Here is a 14,794-nt window from a genome sequence, read left to right on the forward strand (position 1 = left end):
CAAAGTCCGTGAACTCCAAGCCCTAGTGACTTACCCACATTATACAAAGAATTTCCACCATCAGGTGGTTCTGCACACGTATCCTAGGTTCCTGCGTAAGATAACCACCTTAATCAATCATTCATCCCAACATTTTTTTCACCAGGCTACATCGCCACAAAAGTGAACAGGCCTTGCATAGTTTGGATTGTGAAAAAAGTTTAATCTTTTATCTGGTGCAGACTGAAGCCCTTTGAAAATCCACCCACATTTTTGTTTCTTTTGATCCCAATAGATCTGAGATTGCCATAGCCAAACACACACTGTCTAATTGTATAACAGATTTCATTTCTCTCTCTTATGTCCAGGCATAACTCTGGATAGATATGTCAAAGCTCACAGTGTCAGATCCATGGCAGTATCTGTAGCCCACCTAAAATCAGCCTCCATGGAAGAGAGATACAAGGCTGTGACATAGAGTTCTGGCCACACATTCACATCCTATTTCTGTTTGCAGAAGGATGGTCCTGCATGGTTTAATTGAGGTTTAGAACCCAATTCCATAACCCGTTTTTATGATTTTCAGGTTGCCAACACAAGCATGTTGTTGCTGATTGATATTGTTGAATTTTCCCTTTTTTATGTCAAAGCATCTTGTAGCTAGGGATTCCCAAATTTGAGGCGTTTAGTACTCTGCTTGTTCTTGAAGAAGGCGATGTTACTTATCTGTAACAGGTGTTTTTCAAGGACAGCAGCAAACAGATTACTCCCTTAAGAGTTGATTTCTATAATTTTTATAGCATTATATTGAACTGATGCGGGTCTCTGAACACAGTCATGGGAAGTCCCACACATTCTTAGTAGAAAAAAGGGTTGAGCCTGGGCATCAGGTGGCTGATGTCACCATATATGAGGACTATGTATTGTGCTACCTTCAAAGAACACTTTATGTAGGTAAGCAGCTTTACTATACTCAGATGAGCATATTAGAACAAATATAGAAGAGGGAAAGAAACACGTCGGCTTATATTATTAAGAACTCTTTTTTTTGCATGACATCTCAACTAGCTTTTAAATATCAATTCTGTTTATTTTCTCTGCAGCTTTTATTGCTTTAGAAGAATTTGAGGGCTTAGGATGTTTCTGATTCTTTCAGGTTCTTTTTGCTGATGGCACAGTGAGCAATAGTCCCGATTCAGGACCTGTTTTCGTGCCCCAGCCAGGTAGCAGAACATCACCATCAGTAATGGGTTCAGAGGCGTCCGTCCAAATGGCAGAACACAAGCAGGAGCTCCTACACGAGATGAGGAAAGGTACAGCCATTCATCTGCAGTTGTTTCAAATAATCCCATGCCTACCTAGCCTCATTTTTATAATTGGTCTCAGTTTGATACCAGGGAATACAAGAATGTGTGAAAATGATAAAAGAAATGGAACAATTCCCCTATGAGGAAAGCCTAAAGAGGTTAGGACTCTTCAGCTTGGAGAAAAGATAGATGAGGGGAGATATATTCTTCAAGGACAAGCAGGATGGTAGTCCTCACACATGGGTGACATCATCAGATGGAACCCGATGTGGAAAACTTATGTCAGCGTTTCTAGAACAGTGACTAGGCACACTGAGCCTGCCCAGCATGCCCTATACCATGAGTCTACATGGGGTCTCTCTTCAGGCTCTTCTTTTCTGCGGAGCTGTAAGCCTCGTGTGATTAAGCTTACTTTGGCTGTTTTTTGCCTTGTGGAAAACGTTTTGCTGTTCGCATTTTTTTGATGGTTTTTCCTTCGATCTGTTGCAGAGTCCATCTTGGTGCCTTCCCGTAGTGTCCCTAGTCAGGGTTTTTGGCGTATTGGATAAGTTTCCTTTTGTGGTCGATTCCCCCCAAGGTGGCAGTGCCTCGGTGCCCGCCACCCATCGATGCCCGCTGCCATCGCTTTTGACTTTGCAGCCCTTTTGCTTCGCCACAACATGGCCATGTCTGGTTTTCGCTGATGCCCACAGTGCCTGAGGACCTTGTCTATCATTGATCCTCATAATTTATTTATTTTATTTATTTAAATTCTTTTAATATACCGATGCTCAAGACCAAGTCTTATCGTACCGGTTTACAATAGAACTAGGGGGAAAACTAATTAACATCGATATAGAAGGCAAAGTTACAAAAAACAGGGAGCATAAACATGGGCGTTAGAAGAGAAGAAGAAGTTCAAATGAGTACGATTGGAGAGTAATGTAACAAAATAGGCAGCGAACAATTGATAAACATAGAGTATCTGAATTTCGAAGAGAAATTTGTCCTAAGTAGTTTCTAGCATAAATTCCAGAGGGTGAAGGATCAGAGGAGGTAATCGAGGGGGCAAGGGGGGGTGCAGGGGAAGGGCAGGGACCGGTGCGGAGAGATGGAGGTGATAGGGAACGGGTGGGAAGGTAAAAGGGGTGGGTGAGAGAGTCAGTACAGGTTGATCGAATTTTCCTTCAGCACTATGCTTGAGCGAACAGCCAGGTTTTCAGTTTCTTTCTGAAGGAGAGATGGCATTGTTCCTGGCGTAGATCTGGGGGTAGTGAGTTCCAATGGAGAGGTCCCGCTGTGGATAGTGCTCATTTATGAATGGAGTTGTGAACCGCAGATTTGTTTGGGGGGGGGGGGGCTGGAGAGAGCCTTTGTATGCGGATCTAATCGGCCTTGCAGAAGCATGGAGTTCGAGAGGGTTGGAAAGCTGGAGTGAGGATTGCTGGTAGACGGATTTGTGAATGATGGTAAGAGTCTTGAAGAGTATTCTATAGTGGATGGGTAGCCAGTGTAGGATTTTTAGTATTGGTGTGATGTGGTCCTTACGACATGTGTTAGTAAGGATCCTGGCCGCTGCGTTTTGCAGCATCTGTAAAGGTTTAGTAGAAGAGGCGGGGAGACGAGTAATAGTGCGTTGCAGTAGTCAATCTTTGAAAACAGTATGGCCTGAAGAACTGAGCGGAAATTGCGGAAGTGTAGGAGCAGTCTTAGCTGTTTTAGGACCTGTAGCTTAAAGAAGCATTCTTTGGTTGTGGTATTAATGAACTTTTTGAAGTTCAATCTGGAGTCAAGGGTGGCCCCCAGGTTTCTCACCTGGTTTACTAGTGGTATAGTTGTGTTATTGGCGAAGGTGTTATTGTCGCTAGAAGAGATGACAAGGCGTTCTGTTTTGGACGTATTAAGAACCAAGTTGAGACTCGAGAGAAGGAGGTTGATGGTGTGCAGGCAGCTGTTCCAATAGTTTAGGGTAGTGGAGATGGGGTCCGAGATGGGGATTAGATCTGCACGTCGTCCGCATATATAAAGTGGGTGAGGTTGAGGTTATTGAGTAGTTGGCATAAAGGAAGTAGATAGATATTAAACAGGGTAGGGGAAAGTGATGAACCCTGTGGTACTCCTTGATTAGAAGGAGTACCACAGGGTTTGTCGTTTATTTTAACTTTGTAGTGCCTGTTGTTGAGGAAGGATTTGAACCAGAGAAGTGCAGAGCCAGAGATGCCTATTTCCATTAGACGGTTGATGAGGATAGTATGGTTTACAGTGTCGAACGCCGCAGAAATGCCGAGAAGAGCTAGAAGGTAGGATTGGCCCTTGTCAAGGCCCATCAGGATATTGTCCGTTAATGAAAGAAGGAGAGATTCTGTGTTTAGGTGTTTCCTGAATCCGAATTGAGAAGGGTAGAGAATATTGTGGGAGTCAAGGTAGTCTGTGAGTCGAGTGTTGACCAGCTTTTCCATTAGCTAGGCTATAAAAGGTAAGTTTGCAATGGGGCGGAAATTTACAGGGTTGGCTGGGTCCAGGTTGGTTTTTTTTTTTAATAAGGGGTTCAGAGAAGCAGTTTTTAATGAGTCAGGGACAGAACCTTGACTGAGGGAGCAATTAATGATGTCTGCCAGAGCTTTAGAGATAGTGTTAGGAACGGTTAGAAGGAGTTTGGTAGGTATTTGGTCCAATGGATGTGAGGTGTGTATTCTCTGCCCAGGGAACCTCTGTCTGAAGAGGATGAGGACCTCTTGGAGGTCAAGGCTCATTCTATGAGAACCATGGTAGTGTCGGTAGCCCACTTGCAAGCAGTTCCCGTGGAGGAGCTCGCAAGGCTGTGACATGGAGTTCTCTCCATACATTCACATTACTGTTTGGATAGGGATGGCCAACACGACAGTAGGTTTGGCCAGTCAGTCCTTTGGAACCTGTTTGAGGTGTAGAACACAACTCTCTCAACCTAGGGCCAGTTTTTTGGATTCAGGTTGTTTCCCCCTGTTATCTACAGCACCGGTGTTTTTGTGCCCGTTGGTACCTGGTTAGGTGTCTGTTGGTCCATTTTTGTGTTGAGGAGTAGCCTGTGAGCTAGGTATTCACCCAAGTGTGAGGACTACCATCCTGCTTGTCCTTGGAGAAAGCAGAGTTGCTTACCTGTAACTGTAGCTGTTGTCAGAGGACAGTAGGGATGTTAGTTCTCATGAAACCTGCCTGCTACCCTGCGGAGTTGGGTTTCTCCTAATTTTTTATTTTAATTGTAATTCTCTTACGAGACTGAAGAGGCACACTGCGTGGATGTGTGGTATAGGGCATGCTGAGCATGCTTAGTGTCCCTTGTCAAAGTTCTAGAATCTTTGACTTAAGTTTTCCGCATTGGGGCTCCATCTGATAATGTCACCCATGTGAGAAGACTAACACCCTGCTGTTCTCTGAGAACAGCTGTTACAGGTAAGCAACTCTGCTATAGAGGTCTGTAAAATAATGAGTCGATTGGAATGAGTAAACGTGAATCCGTTTATTTTTTTCAAAAAGAACAAAAATTAGGGATAAGAGATGAAGTTACTAAGTAATATGTTTGAGACAAATAGGAGAAAATATTTGTTTACTCAACTCATAATTAAGCTCTGGAATTTGTTGCCGGAGGATGTGGTGAAAGCTATTAGTGTAGCTGGAGTTAAAATGGTTTGGACAAATTCCTGGTAAAAAAAAATAAATCCATAAACCAATATTATGGTGGACTTTGGGAACATCCACTACTTATCCCTGGGATAAGCTTGGAATCTATTGATCCATTGGGATCCTGCCAGCCACTTATGACCTAGATTGGTGACTGTTGAAAATGGGGTACTAGGCTTAATGGACCTTTGGTCTTATTCAGTATGGAAAATCTTATATCTTTATGATTATCACTATAGTCATTGCATCAGATGTTTACTAGCATGCTGATGCTGAAGAATGGTGTTGTCATCATGTGCTGATAACTTACTGCTGTAACCTACCTGTCTTGGGCATCTAAAGTTGTTGTTTTAATTTTTTTCCATTGGGTATTTTCTGAATTTGAATGTGGATAGCCTCTGAGGGTCTCTCTTGTATCAGTGGGTTTAAAACAGCTGACCAACAGTGTGCCAGCTTTAAGCTTTCATCCCTTCTTGTCATTGGATTTCTTTCTATATTATCTAAACAGCCTGCGGATGTTTACTTGGAACAGATTAAATGTACAGCTCCTCTGAAATACTAGCCTAATCATGCAAATGTATGCCTTCCTTTTTTTGGCTTTTGTTTTGCAGGGAAGGGCGGGCACAGACACAATCCAGCACTAGCAATCAGAGCTGAGTTTCCAGAGCCTTTTTTCTCTGTCCACCAGCTTGTTGGACAACCTATCCCTGAGATCCAGGCGGGGACCTGGATAACAACCACATCATCGGGTCTACAAGTGGGAACCAGGGGAGGGGAAAGACTGGATCTGGAGCCGGTTCTAGTCTACAAAATGACTGACCCTGTCAATGGAACGGTATGCTATTTTTTATAGAAAACCCAGGTTCATTCCAGCAGAAACTGGTAGGCCTTTTGCTTGCTGTGTAAAATAATTTTGATGTAAAAAACAAATTCTAGGGCTTTGATAAACATTTTATTTTCCCTAAATGTGTTAAAAACTTTTTAACTCCTGTTGATCCTTGGATATTTCAAGCACCTTTACTAGCAAAACAAATTTCTGGAAGGAGCTGCCGTTTCATAGGCATTAATGATGGAAGTGGTGAGCAAATTCCTAGGCTGTCATCCAATTTATTTATTTATTTATTTGTAGAGTTTTATATACCGTTATTCGGTAGAGCCATCATAACGGTTTTGCAAAATATGCAATTATCATATAATAAAATGCAATTAAAAGTAATTGTGAACAGTAGAGTTGAAAAAACAATTGTTGAAAAGGCTGCATGAATTTGGGAACCATCCAAATGTTTCACATTTTATGTTCAAAATCTCATATTAATTCTTCCCTTGCATCTTTCCCTTCAAATTAGGAAAGGTACAGTTCAGAGAAATGAATGAAGGAAACTGCTACCTAGGTGAGACTTTACCTGTAGAAAATTGTCCACACAGGTTATAATAACTCGAGACGACAAGGTAATGACCGTCCTTAAGAAAGATGGTACAGTGATAGTGGAACATGCTGATGGTACCAGGATAACCACGTCTTACCACAATATCAAGTTCCCTCTGCCTGGTGATGATCCTGAAGAGACAGGTAAGATCAGGAAATGGATGACAGGAGTTAATAAAGAGATGGAAGAGGGAGGAGGAAGTGCCATTTACAAATAGGGAGGAGGAGGGTAATAGTGTAATAGTTCCTCCTAACAAATGGGCTTGGCGACAATGATTGTGTTTGTTTTAAAACGGGTTTAATAGAGAATTTGTTATAACAAATGCTATATAAGAAGGAATTTAGGTGATCACTATGGGCTTGTTACTGAGCACTGGCCGGTTAAGTAACTTAGCCAGATAAGTCTTATCTGGCTAAGTTACAAGGGATATTCAGCAGCATGGCCATGCTGCTGAATATCGCAGTCAAGGCGCTACTTAGCCAGAGAAGCAATACCTGGCTAAATTAAACTTGCTCGTTGGCAGGTATAACTTACCCGCAAAATTTATCTGGCTAAGGCCAAATATCGCTAAAATCTTTGAGATCAAAGTTCTGAGCTGGGCTCCATCCGGTAATGTCACCCATGTGTGAGGACTAACATCCTGCTGTCCTCTGAGAACACCTGTTACAGGTAAGCAACTCTGCTTTCTATGCCTACTTTACGTGCACAACTCCTAGGATGATTTTCAGAAAGCCCATGCATACAACTGTGTTTTATACATGCAAATTCTTTTGAAAATGACACTCCTAGAGAATACCTGCCATCTAGAATAGGTGACCAGTACGAAGTCTGCAAAGTGCTTTAAATGAAGGACACAGTCTTGCTATAACATGGTATCAATATTTAGCACATGGGGTAGATCTTGTGGGCTATTGGTTTTTTCTCTGTGCTTACTGTGTATGTCCTCCACAGTATCCATAGTAATCCTGCCATTCTTATATTATGTGGTCTCCTTCAGAGAACAGATATTAAATGGACCCCTGAATTGGTACAGTAGCAAGCCTGAAGATAGCAGGTCAAGGTTGCACATCTTTATTTCTGTAATATTCATGAAGACTCGTTGTATGACCCCATCTCACATCCATACATACGCAAATGGGAGCCCTAATGAAAAAATAACTTAGGCCAAACAATTAAGGAACCGCTCTTGTCAAGTTGTATGAAATGATGTGCCTTTTCCTCATCCTCTATCAAGTAGGTCTGTGACTTGAGACAACTGTCTAGTAGGTTTACAACTTGTGACAAGGTCACAACCAGAGCAACCACTAACTGGACCCTAGTACTGGTCAAAGAGGAGAAATATACATACAATATATTATATGTTCTGTTACTCTTCAGGAAGTATTTTCCCTCAAAATTATATCTACTATTACTTATCTCTAATAAAAGAATGGTAGCATTGCAGTATGCAGCTGCCTGCTTTAATTTCTAGGGAATGGGTTATTTCATTTCATTTATAGGCTGCTTTTATAAATTATGAAATCCAAAATGTTGTGCACAATCCAAAAAAAGCAGAATCCTAAAAACACCAGCAAGACAACACTTTAATGTATAAAATGGAAACATTTATGAATCTTCACTCTTCTGTCACCTGGCCCTATATAATATTAGCCCCAGCCATAGCTTCAACCAAACTAGCCTAAGAATGTGCACCCATCATCTACTTACCTACGCGTATCCTGTCCTCTGCCCCAAAACCCAAGGTCACCATTCCCTGACATTAACTACACTATTCCCAACCTGGCTGCCCCACAATATAACTGTCTTACCAATTAAACAGCTTTTCAACCAGCGTGACCCTAGTAAACACAGAAAAATATTTTTCATCCCAAACCTTAGACAGTTTAATTCACCTCTAAGATTAGGCCCTAGTTCATTCGGCTAAAAAAGCACCTTTGTTGGTTGAGGCAGGTAGTTAATTACCTGTTCCCAAGATTTTTTATAACATGAATTTTGTTGACTGCAGTTAGGTGTCCTGTCATTTGTTATTTCCTAGGAGAAGTCCCACAGACATACACAAAAAAAGTGAAGCGCATACAAGTGGAACACGTTGACTTTGCTACAACCGTGGTCCAATGCGATGAGAATAATTATTGCATTATATTTGGAGATGGAACATCTATAAACACAAAGCCACAGGGAACATACGAGGTGAGTCTTGGTACACAATAAAAATTATTTTTATGGTCCAGCGAGTGTCTGAATTACCAGTTTGCCTGATTGATAAGGCTCCTTGAGTAATAGTGTGAACCATGCACCTTATGATATTGCAAACATCTAAAAGCAAACAAAGTCAAGAAAATAAAGAATTATCCTTTATACTACTAGATTAATTAAGCTATTAATTTAACTTTCCACAAAAATCATCTGTGAGGCCATAGATATTGAAGGCAGCCTTTTTCAGGTAAATAAAATAAAGCACACACTCATCACACCCTTTGCATTAGCTTAGCCATTATAACCGCTGCCTTGTGGATGAAGGCCCAATGGTTTAGTAGCATACCTATACCCTGTCATGCGAAAGATCCCTGATTTGATCCTCAGTTCAGCTCTTGCTCTTCCTGGGTTGCCTGGGGATGTTGCAGAGGCAGTGTTCACAGTCTCCGGGGTGGGGATAAGGCAGGAGGGCAGGCACTCGTGGTCATCCAGTAGCTGGATTCAGGGCACATGATTGTTGGAGGAAGCCCTGGTGCAGGGCCTCTGGCCGAGTACTGTTGCTGCAGCGCCTGGGCTAGGTATGTTGGGGGAAGAGGGAATAAAATCCCTAGGTATGCAGTTGTAGATGAAGGCTCATGGTGCCAGATCCCAGCTCTGGTTTGGGTTTGAGCCAGAGGTAACTGCCAGATCAAAGAGAGAAGAAAGAAAAAAAAGAATGAGCCTAAATGCATCATTATGCAATTTGTCTGTTTCTTAGCATCCAGACAGATGAATCCAGAACCAGTGGGTTATGCACCTGGACCATCAGATGGAGACCCCTGCCATGTAACTTTGCTTCTGCTATGGATGATGCGTAACTTATAAAACAAAAAAGCTAGGCAGTGCAGGAGGGTTTTAAAGGTTGAGGCTAATAGGAGAGGGAAGGGAGGCTATTAAACTGATGGGGTTTGGAAGTCCTGTCCCTTAACTGGGTGAACTGGGAACGAACTAGGACAACGACGTCAGTGCGCATGCCTATTAAAATCCTCCCACTTATGTAGAAGAAGTGGCATTTGCGCGCACAAATGCGCGCCCACATGCACACGGTCAGGCTATTTTATAACATGAGCATATAAGCACATATGTTATAAAATAGTCGTGTCCCTGGATGTGTGCCAACGAACGCACGCACATGTGTGCCCACACGCCGCTTTGAAAGTTATGCATGGGCTTAATAGGTAATGTAAGGAGATGCATCCCAGAGACATGTTTGTCAGGTGAGAAAAAGAGTGGATTCATGGTATTTTAAAAAGTGCCATGCTGTTTTACTCTCCTTGGCCACCTGTACAAAATAGATGGTGCAATGTACATGGGCTTTTTTAGGGGGTTATTTTTTCCCTGTATGTACCCAGATCAGTCCAGACCGTGGGTTATGCCTCCCTTCCAGCAGATGGAGACAGAGAAAAACTTGAAGAGCATCCTCACTTAACCTGGTATGCCTCCTGCATCCCTTCAGTATTTCTCTGTCTCCAGCAGATGGAGGTGGGGCAAACCTTGCAGTCTTGGCTTGTTTCTAGGGTTTAGGCTATCCTTTAAAAAAAAAAAAGGTTGCTGAGACTGATTCTTGTAGTCAACAGTAAAGTTTTGAATCAAACAAAAAGAGAAACGCTAAAGCAGAAAGGGAGTGCTTCATAATCCTCCCAGGGGGTTGTTAGATCCTGCGGGGTCATCCCGTCTGGTGGCAGGTTCTTGGAGCTGGGGTTGGTTACCCCGCGGAACTCCAACAAGGTAAGGTGCAGGGGAAGAGATTACTGGTGGTCCAGTCCCTCTCTTACCCCATGGCAAGCCTCAGCAATTTAAAAAAAAATAATTATTAAAATTGTCTTTTTTAGTCGGCTGCAATTTTTAGGGGAACTCCATGTCCGTTTTGCCGTGTTTTTGCTCACCACAATGCCACGGCCATCTTTGTGTGTGGCATGCGATGAGTCATCCTCGTGGCTTTCCCGGGCTGGCATTTGCTCCCGCTACCTCCCTGGTGGGGAAGGCAGCTCTTTTTCTGGGTCAGCAGCTTTGCCTAAGCCCAGAGGGGCTCAAAATGGCCTGCTCCATGGGCTATTCGGGCTGACCCGTTTCCCCTCAGTGCAGGGACAGCAGCCATCTTGAACACTTTTGCTGAAGCTCAGGCAAGGGCTATGGGGGTGGGGGAGCTTCCCCCAGCACTGTCACTGGTCCCTGCCTGTCCTGTGGATACTTCTGGTGTGAACCAGGATTTTTTTCCAGGAGGATCCTGATGTCTCAGGAGGGGATGATGTGGATTCTGATTCCTTTTCCTTAGATTTTGTCCTCCTAATGCATAAAGCTTTTTTGGCTTCACGGTCTCCGAAAGGTGGTGCTTTGCTGGTGAGACCTCCACAGGGACTACCCCCCAAGGTCGCCAAGCGCGCAGATGGTGCCCGCAGATCTTCGGGTCATGAAGTTAAAAGGATCCTTGGCTTCAGTAGGAACAGCCGCTTCGGAGGTTCCGGGCAGTGCGGCTGCAGATGCCATAGTCTCTCCTTCCCCCGGTTGGGGGGGGGGGGGCTTCAGAAGAGGAACAGGGGAAACAGGCTCCGTTGGATGGCGATGATCCGAAAGCAGTTCGCCTGTTCCAAAGAGAGGCGTTGGAACTCCTTATTCCTTTGGTCCTTGCAGAGTTGGGGATGGAGATCCCTCTGCTTGCTTCGCCACAGGATTCGGTGGATCCGGTTCTGGCAGGGTTGCGAGTACCGACCCGGGCTTTTCCTTTTCATCCCATGTTGCAGCAGCTGATGACCAGGGAGTGGGATGCTCCAGATGCTGGCTTGAGGGTTGGTCAGGCTATGGATAAGCTTTATCCCTTACTCGACGAGTCGTTGGAGCTTCTGCAGTTCCCCCAAAGTGGACGCTACCATTTTGTCAGTTATCAAGCAGACCACTATTCCGGTTGCTGGATCGGCAGCTCTCAAGGATCTTCAAGATCAGAAGCTCGAGATCCTGCTGAAGCGCATCTTTGAGGTGTCAGCCCTTGGTATTCGAGCGGCGGTCTGTAGTAATTACATGCTGTGGGCGAGCCTGTGCTGGGTCCAGCAACTGCTGACATCTAGAGATCTCCCACCGGGGGAGTCAGAACAGGCGGAGCGTTTGGAGGCTGCTGTACCATATGGCTCAGACGCATTGTATGACCTTCTCCGCACTTCTTCTCGCACCATGTCGTCGGCAGTGTCGGCAAGGCATCTTCTGTGGTTGTGCAACTGGCCAGCGGATGTTTCATCCAAGGCCCAGCTTGGGGCTTTTCCGTTTAAAGGTGGTTTTCTTTTTGGTGATGATTTGGAAAAGTTGATAAAGTCCCTGGGTGAGAATAAAGTGCACAAGCTTCCAGAAGACGGACCAAGAGCCTCCAGAGGGTTTCCGTCCTCCCGCTCTCGTTTTCGAGGACAGCATCAGTTTCGGCAGAACCGACCACAATCGGGGGGGACAGTGTCAGCCTTTGGCCGGGTCACAGCCCTGGACTTCATCCTTTCATGGCCGCAGACCCTCCAGGGAGAGAGGTTGTTCCTCTTCTCTTGCCTCCAAGACTGCAATGAGAGGGGGCCGGCCTATCCCTCGAGTTGGGGGTCGCCTGTCCCGGTTTTACGAGGCATGGGCCAGAATTACTTCCAATCAGTGAGTGCTAAACATAATAGAACAAGGCTATGCTTTGGAATTTGCTCATCCTCTCAAAGATTGTTTTCTAATATCCCCCTGCGGAACTAAGGGAAAGCGGAACATTGTTCATCAGACTCTCAAACGACTGCTTGGTCTTGGAGCAGTGAAGCCGGAGTTTTGGAGGATGGGGAGGTACTCCATCTACTTTATAGTCCCAAAGAAGGAAGGGTCCTTCCGACCAATCTTGGATCTCAAGAAGGTAAACAAGTCTCTCGAGGTACCGCATTTTCAGATGGAAATGCTACGCTCTGTCATAGCGGCAGTTTACAATGGTGAGTTTTTGGCCTCTCTAGATCTCATGGATGCATACTTGCACATTCCAATTCGCGAAGATCATCAGAAGTTTCTTCATTTCATGGTCTTAGGAATGCATTACCAGTTCTGTGCCCTACCGTTCGGTCTCACAACCACCAAAGTTCACCAAGGTTATGGTGGTTGTGACAGCAGCCCTATGGAGACAAGGCCTTCTCATCCATCCATACCTGGACAACTGGCTTATCAAAGCAAAGTCAAGGGAGCTCTGTGTGGAAGCTGTCCACAAGGTGACCAGTCTCTTGGAATCAATTGGTTGGGTGATCAAACAGGCCAAGAGCACTTTTGTTCCTTCTCAGACACTGAACTTTCTGGGAGCTCGGTTCAATACCACAGTCGGGAAGGAGTTCCTCCCACCGGATCGGATGCACAAATTAATGGATCAGGTTAGTCACTTGTTGTCGCTCCCGCAACCCATGGCTTGGGCCTATCTTCAAGTTCTCAGATCGATGGCATCTATGCTGGAGGTCTTGCCCTGGGCTTTTGCTCATATGAGACCTTTACAATGAGCATTGCTTTCCCGGTGGGATCCCAAAACAGAGGAGTTTCGGTTCCCCCTGACACTCACAGATCATGCCAGGTCCAGTCTTGGGTGGTGGCTTTGCCCGCTCCACTTGTCTCGAGGGGTGGATCTGGAGGTTCCGAACTGGATAGTGGTGACCACGGATGCCAGTCTCTCCGGCTGGGGAGCTGTCTGCCAGTATCATTCAGTGCAGGGCAACTGGTCCCGGGAGTAATCCCAATGGTCAATCAGTCGATTAGAAACCAGAGCGGTTCATCTGGCTCTACAACATTTTCTCCCGTGCATCTGCAATCAGGCGGTTCACGTCCTATCCAACAATGCGACGACAGTGGCCTACATCAACTGTCAAGGAGGCACTCGAAGCCAAGCGGTAGCCAACAAGGCAGAGCTACTCATGGCTTGGGTGGAGCAAAATCTTGCGTTACTAGCAGCATCTCACATTGTGGGGAAGGACAATGTACAAGCGGACTTCCTAAGTCGAAAGCGCAGAGATCCAGGAGAGTGGGAGCTTTCCGACCAAGCAATTGATCTGAGTTCCCACAGGTGGGGAACTCCCCTCATGGACTTGATGGCAACGCGGGACAATGCCAAGGCTCCGTGATTCTTCAGTCGCCGAAGGGATCATGACGCAGAGGGAATCGATGCACTTGTGCTTCCCTGGCCAGCCTCAGTTCTGCTGTACATGTTTCCTCCTTGTTTGCTGGTGGGCAAAGTTCTTCGCAGGATAGAAGTTCACCCAGGGAACGTGATCCTAGTGGCTCCAGAATGGCCCCGGCATCCGTGGTTCGCGGATCTAATCAATCTGGCGGTGGATGGACCACTACGACTCGGACATGTACCCCATCTTCTTCGTCAGGGTCCTATATTTTTTGACCAGGAAGATCACTTTTGTCTAGTGGCCTGACTTTTGAAAGGAGGAGATTGAGGAAGAAAGGGTACTCAGAGGAGGTTATCACTATGCTACTGCAAGCTAGAAAGTAGTCTATCTCTCTCTCATACGTTCGGGTGTGGAGAGCTTTTGAGACGTGGTGTCATGAGCGAGAGATTCTGCCCAGACATGCTACTATTGCTCAGATGTTGAGGTTCTTGCAAAGCGGATTGGCCAAGAGCTTGTCTTTCAATTCCCTCCGGGTTCAGGTAGCAGCCCTAGGTATTCTGGTTGGCAGCTCAATGGCATCACATCCAGATGTGGTTTGTTTTCTCAGAGGGGTACGGCATTTGAAGCTTCCTGTTCGCCCCATATGTCTATCGTGGAGTCTTAATTTGGTACTTTGCGTTTTGTGTGATCGGCCTTTTAAGCCCATTAAAAAGGCAACATTAAAGGACCTCATGTTGAAGATGGTGTTCTTGGTAGCTATTTGCTCAGCTCGCAGAGTTTCTGAGTTGCAGGCTCTCTCTTGTAGGGAACCTTTTTTGAGAATTTCTGACTCTGGGGTTTCTCTTCGTACAGTCCCATCTTTTTCGCCAAAGGTAGTTTCAACTTTCCATTTGAGTCAGTCGGTGGAGCTTCCAGCATTTCCAAATTTGTCTGAGGATGATCCGCACACAAGGGAGCTTCGTCGCTTGGACATATGATGATCTCTGTTACGCTATTTAGAGGTCACAAATTCTTTCAGACTATCAGATTATTTATTTGTCCTTTGGAGCGGTCCCAAAAGAGGTCAGAAAGCTTCTAAGACAACGATTGCATGCTGGTTGAGAGAAGCTATTTC

General features: G+C 45.0%; 1 protein-coding gene across 2 annotated transcripts in view; it reads left to right on the forward strand.

The window, feature by feature from the left end:
- The window catches only part of SPAG17 (sperm associated antigen 17), a 289,254-nt gene that overhangs the window by 195,708 nt on the left and 78,752 nt on the right, over positions 1-14,794 (forward strand). For both annotated transcript variants that reach the window (XM_029577979.1, XM_029577980.1), the window contains 4 exons: positions 1,136-1,292; positions 5,534-5,757; positions 6,348-6,492; positions 8,385-8,539. In XM_029577979.1, coding sequence (XP_029433839.1) covers positions 1,136-1,292; positions 5,534-5,757; positions 6,348-6,492; positions 8,385-8,539 — 681 coding nt within the window. The remainder of the gene's footprint in view (positions 1-1,135; positions 1,293-5,533; positions 5,758-6,347; positions 6,493-8,384; positions 8,540-14,794) is intronic.

The sequence above is a fragment of the Rhinatrema bivittatum genome, chromosome 15 (genome assembly GCF_901001135.1).
Source record: "Rhinatrema bivittatum chromosome 15, aRhiBiv1.1, whole genome shotgun sequence".
NCBI classification, from domain to species: Eukaryota; Metazoa; Chordata; class Amphibia; order Gymnophiona; family Rhinatrematidae; genus Rhinatrema; species Rhinatrema bivittatum.